The sequence below is a fragment of the Colletotrichum jinshuiense genome, chromosome 2 (genome assembly GCF_051148585.1).
Source record: "Colletotrichum jinshuiense chromosome 2, complete sequence".
NCBI classification, from domain to species: Eukaryota; Fungi; Ascomycota; class Sordariomycetes; order Glomerellales; family Glomerellaceae; genus Colletotrichum; species Colletotrichum jinshuiense.
The window spans coordinates 2,504,896-2,518,415 of NC_139309.1; the positions used below are offsets into that span (position 1 = coordinate 2,504,896).

At 53.3% G+C, this 13,520-nt stretch overlaps 4 protein-coding genes across 4 annotated transcripts; all 4 read right to left on the minus strand.

Moving 5' to 3' along the window:
- Positions 1-1,433: 1,433 nt before the first annotated feature.
- Positions 1,434-3,288, minus strand: EsH8_II_000675 (FAD-binding oxidoreductase; the record flags this gene model as incomplete). The annotated part of the gene is made up of 3 exons (XM_083263973.1): positions 1,434-2,688; positions 2,752-2,952; positions 3,017-3,288. The coding sequence occupies 3 exons, from the start codon at positions 3,286-3,288 to the stop codon at positions 1,434-1,436; spliced, it is 1,728 nt and encodes a 575-aa protein (XP_083121295.1).
- Positions 3,289-5,395: 2,107 nt separating this feature from the next.
- EsH8_II_000676 (uncharacterized protein) lies at positions 5,396-5,809 on the minus strand (the record flags this gene model as incomplete). The annotated part of the gene is made up of 2 exons (XM_083263974.1): positions 5,396-5,571; positions 5,641-5,809. The coding sequence occupies 2 exons, from the start codon at positions 5,807-5,809 to the stop codon at positions 5,396-5,398; spliced, it is 345 nt and encodes a 114-aa protein (XP_083121296.1).
- A 1,398-nt stretch (positions 5,810-7,207) lies between these two features.
- EsH8_II_000677 (methylated-DNA--protein-cysteine methyltransferase) lies at positions 7,208-7,645 on the minus strand (the record flags this gene model as incomplete). The annotated part of the gene is made up of 1 exon (XM_083263975.1): positions 7,208-7,645. One exon carries the CDS (start codon positions 7,643-7,645, stop codon positions 7,208-7,210), a length of 438 nt encoding a protein of 145 aa, XP_083121297.1.
- A 613-nt stretch (positions 7,646-8,258) lies between these two features.
- EsH8_II_000678 (uncharacterized protein) lies at positions 8,259-8,876 on the minus strand (the record flags this gene model as incomplete). Its single annotated transcript, XM_083263976.1, has 1 exon — positions 8,259-8,876. One exon carries the CDS (start codon positions 8,874-8,876, stop codon positions 8,259-8,261), a length of 618 nt encoding a protein of 205 aa, XP_083121298.1.
- Positions 8,877-13,520: the final 4,644 nt, after the last annotated feature.

Here is a 13,520-nt window from a genome sequence, read left to right on the forward strand (position 1 = left end):
TCTCGTATTGCTCTCATCGCAAGAGGAAGGTTGGAATTAAAACTCGGTAAGGTCTTAAGAGATGCGAGTTCATCAAACATCTAGGCAGCTCCATCGTCTGCTTGACTCTTCATTAACACCGACGTGTCAATAGGACTTGAGAGTTGGTGCCAAGCCATAGATAGTCTTATACAAGTGTTGATCAATCTGTCGTGCGGGGCGTGTAGAAAGCCATAGGCGTCAACAAAATTGCGTATTTCGTTTCTTTTTTTTGCTTTTCGTTCTTATTCTTCCTTTGTTTTCCTCGTGGTTTAGCAGAGGGCTCGTGTCGGTTTGCTTCTGCATAGAGGTCTCTGGGCCTGGGAGCAGGAGTGTTGAGACTCGTATGGCTCGAGGCAGCGGGTGCAGAGGCGTCTTGTGAAGGACGCGATGAAGCCGGAGACAAGGGGGGATGAGCCGAAGTTCATGTTGGTGTTATTGGGGGGTTGTTATTATTTCCTTTCTTTGCCCCTTTTCCTTTCGTTTTGGGATGTAACGTTTGAGAGGTTGTTTTCGTTCGTCTACACCTTTTTCTGATTGGCTTCTCCCGAGGGGAAACGGTCTGGGAGTTACGGAAACATCTCGACCTTTTTAAAAATCACGGGCTGGCAAACAAACGTCTTCTCAATACCGGAGCCGCCCCAGCCGTCGTGTAATCCAGGCTCCGTCCATCGTGTGTCCGGGGGTGGGTGTGGTGTGTGTCACGGCGCGCGCTGTTAAGCATACCGACATTCTCACCTCGTCCAGGCAGAAAGGCGCCACATTGTCCCCCACCTCATCTTTTGCTGACTACACTCCCCCATCTTGGCGCTGATTACGGGTAGCTGAAAGCTGCGCGGTGCCTCGGGATTGGTTGGGGGCCGTATGCATCCCCGTCTGACGGGCGGCGTGCCGGCGGGGTACGCATTTGCCCGGGTCATGGGGGGTAGGGGGCCCTCACGTAATCACGGCCGCGGAAATCAGCCTCTGACGACGACGAGTACGGATCCAGAGACGGAGAGGGCGGCCGGCGCAGTCAGATATTGGCTGTGAGTAATCTTGCTTCCGGGCCACGTTGAGACCATCCGTCTCTTGTGGATCGACATCGTGTTAGCGGAGCGGCTTGGCAGAGGGGGGGTGAGACGGAGACTCGGCTCCTGACATAGAACGAGTGATGCATATGCCGAAGATCAGGTTCCGGGTCTCAGGTGTCACAAGCGTCGCCCGTGAGGAGAAAGGGGGATAGGGCTGGAACCACTCCACACAGCCCTTTGTTTGATTGTGTCACGACAATGCACGGGAGGACAGGCGAGTAAGACGAGCGCTTTGGATCGGGAAAAAAAGAGGTCACTTTGCGAGCGTGCCCCTTGTCAGTATTAGATATATATGCTCCAAGCCCAGATAAACTCCTCCCCAAATGCTTTAAATCATCGACATCATGCGCGGCACATCCTGCCATCGGCGGCAACGGTCCAGGCATCGCTGCCGACCGTCTTGAGCGCGTAGAAGACGCCCTCCGGGTCCCATTCCTGCTTGATCTTCAACAGACGGTCGTAGTTGCTGCCGAAGAACTTCTCCTTCCAGTCGGCAATGTTGAAGTCGACCTCGTTGACGTAGTTTCCGGAGCCGGGCGTGGCGGCCTCGATGGGCGGGATGATCTCCTCCGTCATGCGCTTCTGGTCGACAATCATCTGGTCCCAGTCCTCGGGGTCGTTGCTCCAGGCCGTCGAGTACTGGACGTGGATGGCGGCGTTGCGCCAGTGGGGGTTGACGGCGTTGTCGACGCCCGTGGGGGCGGTGGCGTTGAGGGCCACTCCGGCGGAGAGAACGCCGTAGGTGTCTGCGCCGAAGCGGATGGCAGAGACGTAGGAGGCACGCGACTCAGTATCCGTCAGGACGGAGCGGGGGATAAGGCGGGAGCCGAAGTTGTAGGACTCGACACCGACGTGACCGTAGGGGAGGGGGCCCATCCACTTGTCGTAGTGGTCGCGGTAGCTGGTGTAGTTGGTGGCGGCGGAGGAGTAGGGGATGGAGAGGTTGGCGAGGACATCGAGGAAGGGCTGGAGGATAGCCTTGGCCTCCTCGGCGGTCTTGTTGTAGGCGGTCAGGGGGTTGATGGCGAAGACGGAGCTGCTGTAGAGGAAGACAACCATGGCGCCCTGGTCGGTCATTCCCGGGAGGAGGGAGTGGAAGGCGTCAAGCATCTGCCACCACTTCTCCTGGGTGGTGTACACGGCTGCGGTCTGCAGGCCGACGCCACCAATGTTGGCGTCGGGGTAGGCACGGACGGTGACGGAGGTGACGACACCAAAGGTTCCGGGACCGCCGCCGCTGAGGGCCCAGAAGAGGTCCGGGTTCTCCGTGCGGGAGGCGGTGACGATCTTGCCGTCGGCGGTGACGACCTCGAACTCAAGTGCCTGGTCGGCAGCCATGCCAAAGTTGGTGGTGAGGGCCGAGTGGCCGCCTCCCTGGATGTAACCTCCGGCGGGACCAACGGTGGGGCATTCGCCGCCAACGACGACGAGGCCAGCAGACTTGCCGGCCTCGGTAATCTCGTAACCGAGAACACCGGCCCCGAGCTTGATGGCGGGTCCGGTCCAGAGGTCGTCAGACCAGTCGGTGACGGTGATGTCCTTGAGCTTGTGGGTCCAAGCGGCAAGGGCACCGGCACCGGTTGATCGACCGAGATGGCTGGGTCGAGCAGGTTAGCGGACATGAATCAGGGGAAGGAGGTTTCGGCAGGAATAAGCTTACTCGTGGCCCGTGTTTCGGACAAGGAAGCGGATGTTGTTCTCACGCGCAAAGTTGAGGGTCTCAACGACGTCTTGGGCGGATGTCACCTCGACGGCGTAGTTGACGTAGTTGCCGAGCAGGCAGGGGGTGGTGCGGTCCGTAAAGGGGTCACAGGACTGGTTGGCGAAGTAGCTCTGCATCACGGAAGAAGAGGAAGGGAAGCTGACTTTCGTTAGGGCACATCCAAATCTCCCACAACAAAGAACAAGAATCGGCCTCGACTTACTGGGTCTCGGGGAGAGTCCAAGAGTTCTGCAGCGCCGTGCACGCCGCCTCATCGTAGTTGGGGTCGTGGCACACGGAACCGATGGGCACGGTGGCGATGAGCTTGCCGCTGACGGTGCTGTTGAGAGTGTCCCAGGACGTGGTCGAGGGCCAGCAGGCATCGCCGGGAAGGCAATGGCAGGAAGCATCGACAGCGCGCTTCGGGAGCAGCCCTGCGGCGGCAAAGGGCGCGACAGCAAGGGCCGCCGTCGCGATGGCGGTGGAGGACTTCATCTTGGCAGGGCGGGAAGAGCGAGCAGCCTTGAAAGAGAGGGGATATTAAAGAATGACTAGGCTGCAGGGAAGACTCCTGACGGCTAGATGAAGCGAGAGGGCCATGATGGACAGTCTTTATATTGAGGTAGGACTGAACTGGGGATACACGCGGGAGGGATTGCATCAATGGCGCGCAGAGCATCTCAACCGGGCTGTGTGCTGCCCATGCATGGGGGAGGACGGCGAGGGACGTTGTCATCTCCTCCCGATTGCCATGTCTGCTTCCACGGGGGTGACCATCCCAGGACTGTCCCCTTTGGGCAATTTGTCCGTGGTGACCACGGGGTAGATGCGGAGCCCTTTGTTCTCTCTGCGTGAAGCGAGACATGGACAGGGGTCCAGAGGCCTATCCACAGTCGCCTTCGAGCTTCGTCCGGCCTTTGCTTTGACCCCAAGATCGACACGAGGTTCTGGGATGGTTCTGGGATGGCTCCGATAGTGAAGAGTCTCAGAAGATGGGGACCGTTGAGGCTTAGATTCCAAGACGAAATGAAACGTGCGTATGTGTCGTCTGATGTGGCAGGCTTCTGGAAGGATGTTGGAAGTGACAGGTTTGACAACTGAGGGATCGCACCTAACTTGCATGAAATCGAATCTCGCCAACTGCCGGGGTGCTGGTCAGGGGCCGCGCATCAGACGAACAGCAAGATGGGAGCTCACTGCAGCTGTACACCAAAGTGTGTGTGCCCTGGCCGCATGGGGGCGATAAGTTGACCACCACCACTTGGCTCATAGAGTTTGCCTCGGTAGCGCCTCCGATGTTCCCCTGCTGGGTCTTCGGGGAATCCCAAAGCCCCCTGCATCCCCCCCTAATCTGAACCCTGGCCCATCCTTCCCCGTTGCTTGCTGTTCCTGCAGTACAGGCCTGATGCTGGTACGCTGCTATCTGACCTTGGACAATGGAGGCGGCGGTATGGGCCGTTGCGGAGCGTGTCGTCGTCCAGATAGATGTTTGATTTCGACAACGGGAAGGGCGGGCTGGCGGGATGGAATGTCTGCCCAGCGCTGGTTGACGCCACAAAACAAACTCGGAGCCAGTGGCAATTGCCAAACTGCGCCGTTGTCGTCGTTGTGGGTGTCCAAATTGAGTTGGCGCGAGAGAGACAATGGAAGGCCAAGACATGCATCGGCATTGTGGGGATGCAGCTGGCGGCAATGGAAATTTCTTTTTTTCCTTCTTTTTCGATGGTGGGAGGACTTGTTCCCTCTTTGGGCGATGGCGAATTCCTTTTTCGAGACCCAAACAACCAAGTTCGAGCAAACAACGTTGCTCGGAAAGCAATAGTTCTGCAGCTTCTGCAGTCCGCGTCACCGAATCCCCAACGCTTTCCCCCGAGCCGTCCCTGTTCAATAGCAATCACTAGCGTCGCCCGTTGCATTGTCTAAGAGGGGCATTTGCAAGTTCCAACGGCCTCCGAAGCCTAGTCTTGGCCGCGATGTCACCGGTCCAGGCGCGAAAGGAGGAGAAGGCAGGGGGGCACTGGACGTCGCAAGTGGCAACATCGAGCCATACGCCGTATAGCTTCGGCGATATTGTCAAACTTTCGGCTAACTCCAACTGCTGTGCCGTAGGATTCAAAAGTCACCACCCCGCGACCGCATTGTATGACCCTACGAACGTGTCTTAGCCTCGGAACAGCACCGAAAGCCGGCATCTTCCCGCTGTACCTGAGCGCTGCAGAATCGCGGCCCCCATCGGGCCCAGTCTTTGTGTATGCGCATCAACATGATCGTTTGCGCAACACGTGTTGGTGTCTACGGGGGGAGGGGCCGGTGGGCTGGTGGGCTCGGAAGGGGGTATTTGCGCCGGGATCATTTCGGTGGTCAAGTCTGCTTTTGAGCTTGTGCGTAACGACAACTGGAGTCCTCGAGGCTGACGCAACGTCTTATTCATACCGATGGTGGGGTACATCTTTATCTAAGCCCTCTTTGTCTCTCTCTCTGTGTCTCCTTTGGGAAGGCAGATTTGAGGCTCTTTCCCGTGTCCCATGTTGTCGTTATCTCCATCTGCCTGTTCCCCATCTTCGCCACTGCTTTCCGGACTATTCGGCGGTGCCAAGCCGCCCTAGTCGCACTGCACGAAGCCCACTTCTGCTGGCGGATTGAGGGCAACGAGCAACGCCTGCGTGACTGTCCAGGCCCCGAGAGTCTGTCTGCTGGGCTCTGGCTTCAGGAACGCACAGCGAGTGGCCCGACCAAGGGGTGCGTAGATGAGAATGTTTTCCACGATGCCGTTGCTGGCTACCACATGTCAAGCTGTGTCAGCAGGGTGCTGTTGCCGGCGATGAGGCCGGATTAAGATGTGCTCACCGATGGGGTACCATGATGTCGTCTCAGGTACGTCAACCACGGGGACGGAGGTGCCGTTCTCATATCTGAAAGCAATGCTAGCCACGACAGTGAAGTCCCTTTCTCGCCGCGTCGGAACTGCCACAGTGGTGGAGGCGGCGAGTATCGTAAGAGCGGCGGTGAGTTTCATCGCGGATGTTGGAAAAAGTGCGTGGTGGTTTGCCCCCGGCTCATCTAGGTGCATCGGCACTTGGGTTTATAGTGAAAAACATCACATTGCGGCAGATTCAGATGGCCTAACAGCCATTCGTTGCGCTGGCAGATCGTAGGCTCAATACGACGGTTCACCACTCTTGGCGTTCGTGGTTTGTCGCCCGTTGTTAGGCTATTGGTAGAAGGCTACTGTCAGCCATTCTATCGTATTCTTGGTGCTCGTAGAGTACGGAATTCAAGAGCGTACGTGATCTTGGCGACGCTTGGCTGTGAAGGTGGTGTGTCTACTAGAATCGTGCACTTAGCTAGCACTTATGATCTAAACCCTAGGCAATCGACCTGTTCTGGGCAGTTCGGGTTTGCCCGCTGACAAGGCATGGCATTCGCGTGGCGCAGTCTCGCTTGGGAAACTCAACACAACCCGGCATCGATCATGCCATTCTTGGGAACGCATTTTGCACTAGGCGACCCTGGAGGGGTGTAATTGCAATATGCAAGGGAATAAATTGATCATATTAGTATACTCCCAGCCATGCCGGCTTTTTATAGAAACATGACGAAGCAGCGCAAGTAAAGCTTTGGGGGCCAGGTATGAGTCCATCTCGGTGACGAATCGAAGCCGGTTGCTCGCCACGCTGCTGTGGTCTGCTATTGCCTATATATGCTCTACATCTGCTGCTATGTTCCACCCTCCCCTCAGTAGCAGCCATACCATCCTAGCCGAATTTGGAGATAGAGCCATGAACGAGATCGGTGATATCCGCAATAAGCGGAGTACCCATTGCCTGCTTTATTTGTCGTTAAATGTGTTAATGTCATACAGGTCACAAGAATAGCTGTATTTGAATGTCGATATGACAGTGCATGAAGTACATCCGTCGTCGCCATTCTCACGCTGGTCGCTTGAACGAGGAGGCCTGGTACGTATGTATGGGGATGCGTACTGAGCTCCGGCATGGTTTGTTGCGTACGCGCCGTGCCTCGATGCTAAGAGACCTATCCGTGGGTGTGCATAGGCTATTCTCACGACCTGGGAAAGGCTTTCTTTCCTGGCGACCGATGTTTGGTCATATCATATGGTAAACAACCATATCCTGCACGCCCCGTCGTCTGCTTGGATGGGAAATAGTACAGAACGCCCGATTGTCTGTCGGCCCTGCGGCTTCGCCCGCCCCCACCGGGGATATTTGTGATAAATTTGTGCCTCATACCAATCAGTCAGTCACCCAAAGAGGAGCGTCCCCAGAAAGTTTGGCAAGAAATCAAGAGTAGGACATGATGGAGGTGCCTCTTTGACGACGGTGCTCATGGTCACGGATGTCTTTCGACCACCCCTAAGAAACTTGGCGCTAATGATGTTCGATTTCTAATATGATTAAACGAAAGCCACAAACGGTGAACCCAAAACCCTGCCACTTGAATCAATTTTGACGCCTTCTTTCCTCAGGAGCATCCGCTTCTCGTCCAGAGTAATGCCCTCTCCATTCTTCGGCCATTTGCCCTTGAAACCGCCCAAAGTCCCGCCAGTGGCGACGACCCTATGACACGGAACCTGTGGTGCGAAAGGATTACGCCGCAGAGCGTTGCCGACAGCTCGTGGAGATGACTTGAGATGTGCTGCTAGGATTGCGTATGTCGTGACATGGCCCTTGGGTACTTGGCAAAGGGCGGTCCAAACACGCTTCTCGAATTGTGTGCGATTTGAGGATGCGATGCGATCGATTTGAGTCCTCATACCGTCGCCTTCGGGAATAGAGCAAGCAGTAATATCTCGCTTAGCGATCGACACTTTCACAATGGCCGTTTTAGACATGGTAATGATCTGGGGTTATGAGTGGTTGCGGGTGTTGTGCAGATAAAGCAAGTAGTTTAGCGACGAGCTCAAAATGTGTGAAGAGACAGAAAAGTGAAGAAATAAGTTTCTAGGGAAAAAAATCTGTCAGAAGAGAGATTGCCAAGTACGCAACTCGTCTGCTTTTAAGACAATGGTGAAGGTTTGACCAATGTCAAGACAAGGGCGCGTCACAGATGCGCGACGAGCCCGAGCGGGGTCTTGACGCGAGATCGCGGGCTCACGTGACCATTCTAGCTCATCTGAGCCTGAACTCAGATGGCTCATCGATGCACTAAGCAGACATGTCTGAGCCTCAATTCCCTGATACGCGAGAATAGATGTGGCCGGCTCAATGATATTTTACAGCCTTATTTTTGCATGTTTCTGCATCGTCTTTTATAACGGGTATCCTTGACATCCAGAACTCAACCCATGATTTCGTGATCTCCCGATAACGCCAAAATGAACAAGTCGTAAAAGGTTGTGATTCCTAACGATGCTGACATGTGTATCATCCGCAAGCCGTGAACGCGATAGCGATAGCCGAACCCCGTCCCAATAGCCCTGGCCCCAGCCCATACCTCCAGATCTCTTAATCACCAGTGTCGACCTCCAGGTCCAACTGCACACCGTTGCTGACTCCGTAGTCCTCCAGCGTGAGGTTGTCCTTGAAAGGCCGTTCGCCCTGACGCTTCAGCAGGATTTCGTGCGGTTCACGGCCCACTCTCGCAGCCACAAGAATCTTGAACATCTTAACAGGGTCCGAGGCGAGGCAGGGGATAGCAGCTTTGGTGCCCAGACGGTCGTTGACGTGAACTATAATCATCTCTTCGCCACCACCAGCAGCAGGCGCGGGTGCAGGCTTTTCCTTCTTGCTGGGCTTCGGTGCGTCTCTCGAGCTCGAAGACCCGGGGTTGCTATCTCTAGGGCCCGAGTCACGAGATCGATAACTGTCGTTGTTGCGATTGCGGTCGCGATCGCGGTCACGGTCGCTATCCCGGTTGCGGCGGTCTCTCTCTGGGTCGCGGCGAGGGGAGCGGGAGCGGTTGCGGTAGCCTCGCTCGAGGCCTCGTCTGTCGTCGCGGTCATCGCGGTCGTCTCTGCGGCTCTTGTCCTTCCATTTGAAACCTCCTTGTTTTCTCGGCCGATCCCTGTCTCTCTCGCGATCGCGCCGAGGCGAGCGCGATCTCGAACGCTCTCTGTCGGCCATCGTGAGGTACGACGGTTTGTTGCGGGTTGGTGAAGGTTGGAGCACCTGCGATCTGGAAACCTGGTGCACCGAAACGCTGACCTCACTGAGAAGAAACTGCTCCACTTTTCACAGGTCAGATGGAAGGTGCCGTTGCATGGTGTCTGCTTACATAATCCAAAACGTCAATGGTAGCTGTTGCTTTCACGCTATTTCCCCGCGGAAGCTTGATTTCAAGCAAGGATTCACCATCGACCTTCCACAATCACAATTCCTTCGCAACAGCATCCTATATGCCTATAAAATGCAACTTGTTCAGTTTCCAACGTTTATGTCTATGTAGCCCTACGAAATTATAACAACCTTCCAGTCTCCCGTCTTATATACTGGGCATTGCCATCTTCAGCATGTCCGAAGTTATGTATTCCCATCATCCATCCTTGCTGCATGGGAAATGGTTCATTTGACTGTCGGATCATATTTGCCTCGAGTCCAACAAGCGTCCACGCTCTAACTTTTGTGATTCTATGCGGTGAATCATTGCGTCTATCGCGGGTAGGCGTTTCGAAAGATGCCATGCCATATTCCTGTGAAGGCAAAATTGCTGATGGCAGTTAGCACTGGAAATGAAGCTGCAACTGCTGTGGGAATGATTGGATGCCCGGAATATGTACCTTCTTGGTGGCCGAATCGTCTGCGACAACGGCATCTCCAAAGAATGAAAATCGTCGGAGGAAGTCCCACAACTAGAGCAGCAATGGCGATGATGGCTTCGAGAGAGAGCTCCATGTTCGAAGTTGTCATGGAATAGGTTGCAGGTGCAAACTAGCGTTGGTCGTCGCTCTTGATGGATACTAATGTCAAATCAATGCCCTGAAGAAATCAGCGCAGATTGGCAAAGACAAATAGGTGGCCGTTCTGAACATAACGCTGTTGGAATATCTCACTCCGATGCGATTTTATATCTAGTTATGCTACGTCTTAGAGGCTATGCCATCATTCGGGCTTTCAGACTTCGGCTCCAGCGAGTGAGACCCCTTGTTCCCGCGAGGTTGTTTGGCGACACACGTGCCTACGGGCCCGAAAAAGCAACTCAAAACAGCTGTACAGCCGTTTACTTCATCGTCTTCAGACTGTGGATTGGGCCAATAGCGGTGCTATGGTATGTCCTTCCCAGGCCAAGGGTGGGGCTTTAGGGATGCTGCTGTCTATTTCTGAACCAGATTCACTTTGCGGATATCGGGCCCGTCCAATCATTCCTAGCTTGAAGGCGCGGCGCAGTCATTCAAAAGTTAGAAAGCATACACCTGGGCTGCAGCCTGCATGATGCCATGTCTGTCTTCCGACTTGGGCTATAGCCAATAGCATTGTTTATAGATCGACAGTCAAAAGCCTAGACCATGTTACCTAGCATTCCACAGGGTTGTACTTTCAGATATCGGACCTGGCCAATGGTAGCCCGGGACTGATCGCAGCCTCAATTACTCCTTCAGATACCGGCTTCGACCAATAATAAGTGATGTAGCCGGAGTGCGGTGACCTGAAGTGTCTCGCCCTACTTATATCGGTCGGTTCGCCCCTACGCTGATCTGCCCCAACCTTTGCTTTCAGATTTCACAACTCGCAAGAGCCTGGCAATACCGACTATTAGTTTACGCAAGGTCGCCGAAGGTTCTTGCTTGCTAAAATCATGCCGTCTACTAAGAAACATTCCCAAGAAGCAGAATGGCTTCAACGCAAGGCTATGCTTCAGCAGATGTTCCTCCAAGAGAACAAATCTCTCAGTGAGATAAGGCAGAAACTCGGCGAAGACGGTTTCACTGTGACGTGAGTAAACGTACTGGCACCCCCCTGTGTCAGTTTTTAACATTCCCCAGAAAGTCCAAGCTTGAGTACAAGCTAAAAGTCTGGGGCTTCCGCAAAAGACTTCCAAAGAACAAGAGCGAGGCTGTATGGCAGTACTGCGATGATCGACTTATGAGAAGGGAGATACAAGGCAAAGCCAACGAGGTCATCATCGACGGCAAAGTTTTTGAGACTGCCACAGTTCAGAAGGAACGACGCCGGCATCAGCGAACTGCTCTGGCAAGATTCACTCAAGGTATTTGCTGATATTAAATCAACTGGCCAATACACTGACCAATTGTCCTCAGTAGCTATAAGTCCAAGAACCCCGGAGGGGCTGAATATTTCCATATGCACCCCTGTACCGTTACCTATGCGGTTTCCTTGGTCCAAAGATCTTCCTTGGCTGCGATTCCTGGCCAGGATTACGGAAGGTAAGAATTCTAGACTACATTAGAGTTATATTCAGGGCTAAGCAATCTCCAGTATTCCCTCCTTTCGTAGCGTCGATGGGCAGTACTTATAGCAGTCACCGACGAGAAGAATCTCTACAGGTTGTCTACTCGGGGCTGTTCGACTCAACCGACATCGCCTTCCCAGCAAGTGTCTCTCAAATTGCTGCCGAATTCGGAGCAATGATGCCCGAGTTACTTGACAATGAAAACGTCAACCGCGCACAACTCATTCTGAAAGGATCACCCACCCAGGCTTCATCGGAGTTCGTCAAGCTGATTCTTTATCAACTATCAAACAATATGGCGCGACTTCTAGACGATGACATAAACGAGTCCAGCTGGAACATGATTGTCGATTTTCTCAAATGTACCGGCATAACAAGTACGCCACTTCGTCTTGGACAGACTACAGATTTCACAATTGCGGCAATCGTTGAAAAGTTGTTTCAGTGGTCTATCCAAGTTATGACTGAAGGCTACGATTCTTGGGAGTCAATCGTTAACTGGATCTTATCCTCTGGACAGAGCCCGAATATTCCCGTCAAAGGTGTACTCTTCGGACCAAAAACACCATTGGAATTGGCTATAGAGGAAGATAACATAAGTCTTTGCAAGGACCTTATCGATGCAGGAGCCGATCCGGATTTGTCCTATGGTGATGACACTCCCCTAATGAGCATAATCACCCGTTTGAGATTCGAAGACCCCGAAAGTAAAATTCCCCGCGAGGTTATTGAGCTTCTTTTAGATGCGGGTGCCTCACTTCATGAGGGTTATGGATGCACTGGGCCCTCTGTGCTAATGATGGCTGTTAGCATTGGAAACTTTGATTTAATTGATTTGTTCATCCAACGTGGAGCAAGTATTTTACATCGGTCGATCGCAATGCATTTTAAAGATTGGTATCGATTTACTGAGAGTGTACTTGGATCTGCCGCCAATCTTTCAACCGAAGAACGAGCAATGGCCTGCGTACATCACTTGCTCAGGCAAGCACAGTCATTTTACCCATCGATTTCTCCAGCTAGTCTTGTGGGAAAGGATGTTGCATTGACTGCTGCTTCTAAGGGCTATAATGAGATTCTGGCTCTGCTGTATAGGATCAATCCGGATGTTGTCACTGCTGATTGCAGAGGACTGTCCGCTCTACGCCTCGCCGCGTATTACGGACACGTTGATACCTGCAAACTGCTTCTTAGCTATGGTGTGCTCGTTGATGACACCGAGACATCTAGGAATTCGCCCTCTCCTCTCCATCTCGCTGCCATAAGAGGCTACGATACTGTCGTCGAACTTCTGCACCAGCACGGAGCCGACTTGAACATTGGCTTTACCATCAAATTTGGAACTTCCAATGAGAAGTGGTTCTGGATGATAAACGGTTCAACAACGACAACAAAATTTAACAATCAATGGCCAGAAAAATGTTTCATCAACTCGATAGGTGCGGCTATTCTTGGAATCCATGACGAAAGGATATATCGATACTTAGCCAGCCATGGGGCCAGATTACCGAATTGGGCCATCTATTATGGGGCCAGCTACCCTCCAGACCTTCAACTGGTTCGTTCTGCACTAGCAGAGAACGTCAGTCCAAATTTGCGTGGACCAGATGGCCAGACACCTCTTCAAGCCGCTTTAGAAGTAAGGCGATGTGAAGAAGATGAACTGCCACATCGAAGGGCAGCGTGTGTGGATGTAGCTGCTGAACTTCTTAACGCTGGCGCAGACCTATCCGGTGGTGAGGCTCAGAAGGCAATCTTTCTCGAGCGTTGGGAGCTTGTTGAAGATATCCTTCGACGTGACTCACAGGATATCCTCCAAGTACATGGCCCGATGTCCATGCTCGAGGCAGCATTGCTCACAAAGTCAGATGAAATGGTGGAACGAGTTCTTGCATACGCCCCGTACGTCTACGATCCTGGCGCACTTTGTGCTGGTGTCTTCTTCGCCATTTCAGAAGGGAAAACCACCATACTGGAGCGAGTTCTGAGCCATCGTAAGCCACCAGCAACCCCTCTACCTCTAGAAGGTTTGGCTGTAGGAATTGCAGCTTGGTATGGTAAAATGGAGATTCTGGACATGCTTATCGACAAATTACGAACACCGACTATGGCTATCGCCCCTATAAAATGGCTTTACGCAACTAAAAAAGAAGCTCTTGACGAGATTGCATGGCCTGATGAGATCTTCATTGGACCAGAACGTTACGGGGTGCCATTCTGGCATGACACAGATCTGAAAGTCGTGGAGGTTTCGCCCCTTGCGCTAGCTTACAGGTCGAAAACGTGTCTAACTAGGCTTCTGGAAAGAGGATACCATCCTGACAGATTCACAGTAGCCTTGGCAGCCAGCCATTGCGATT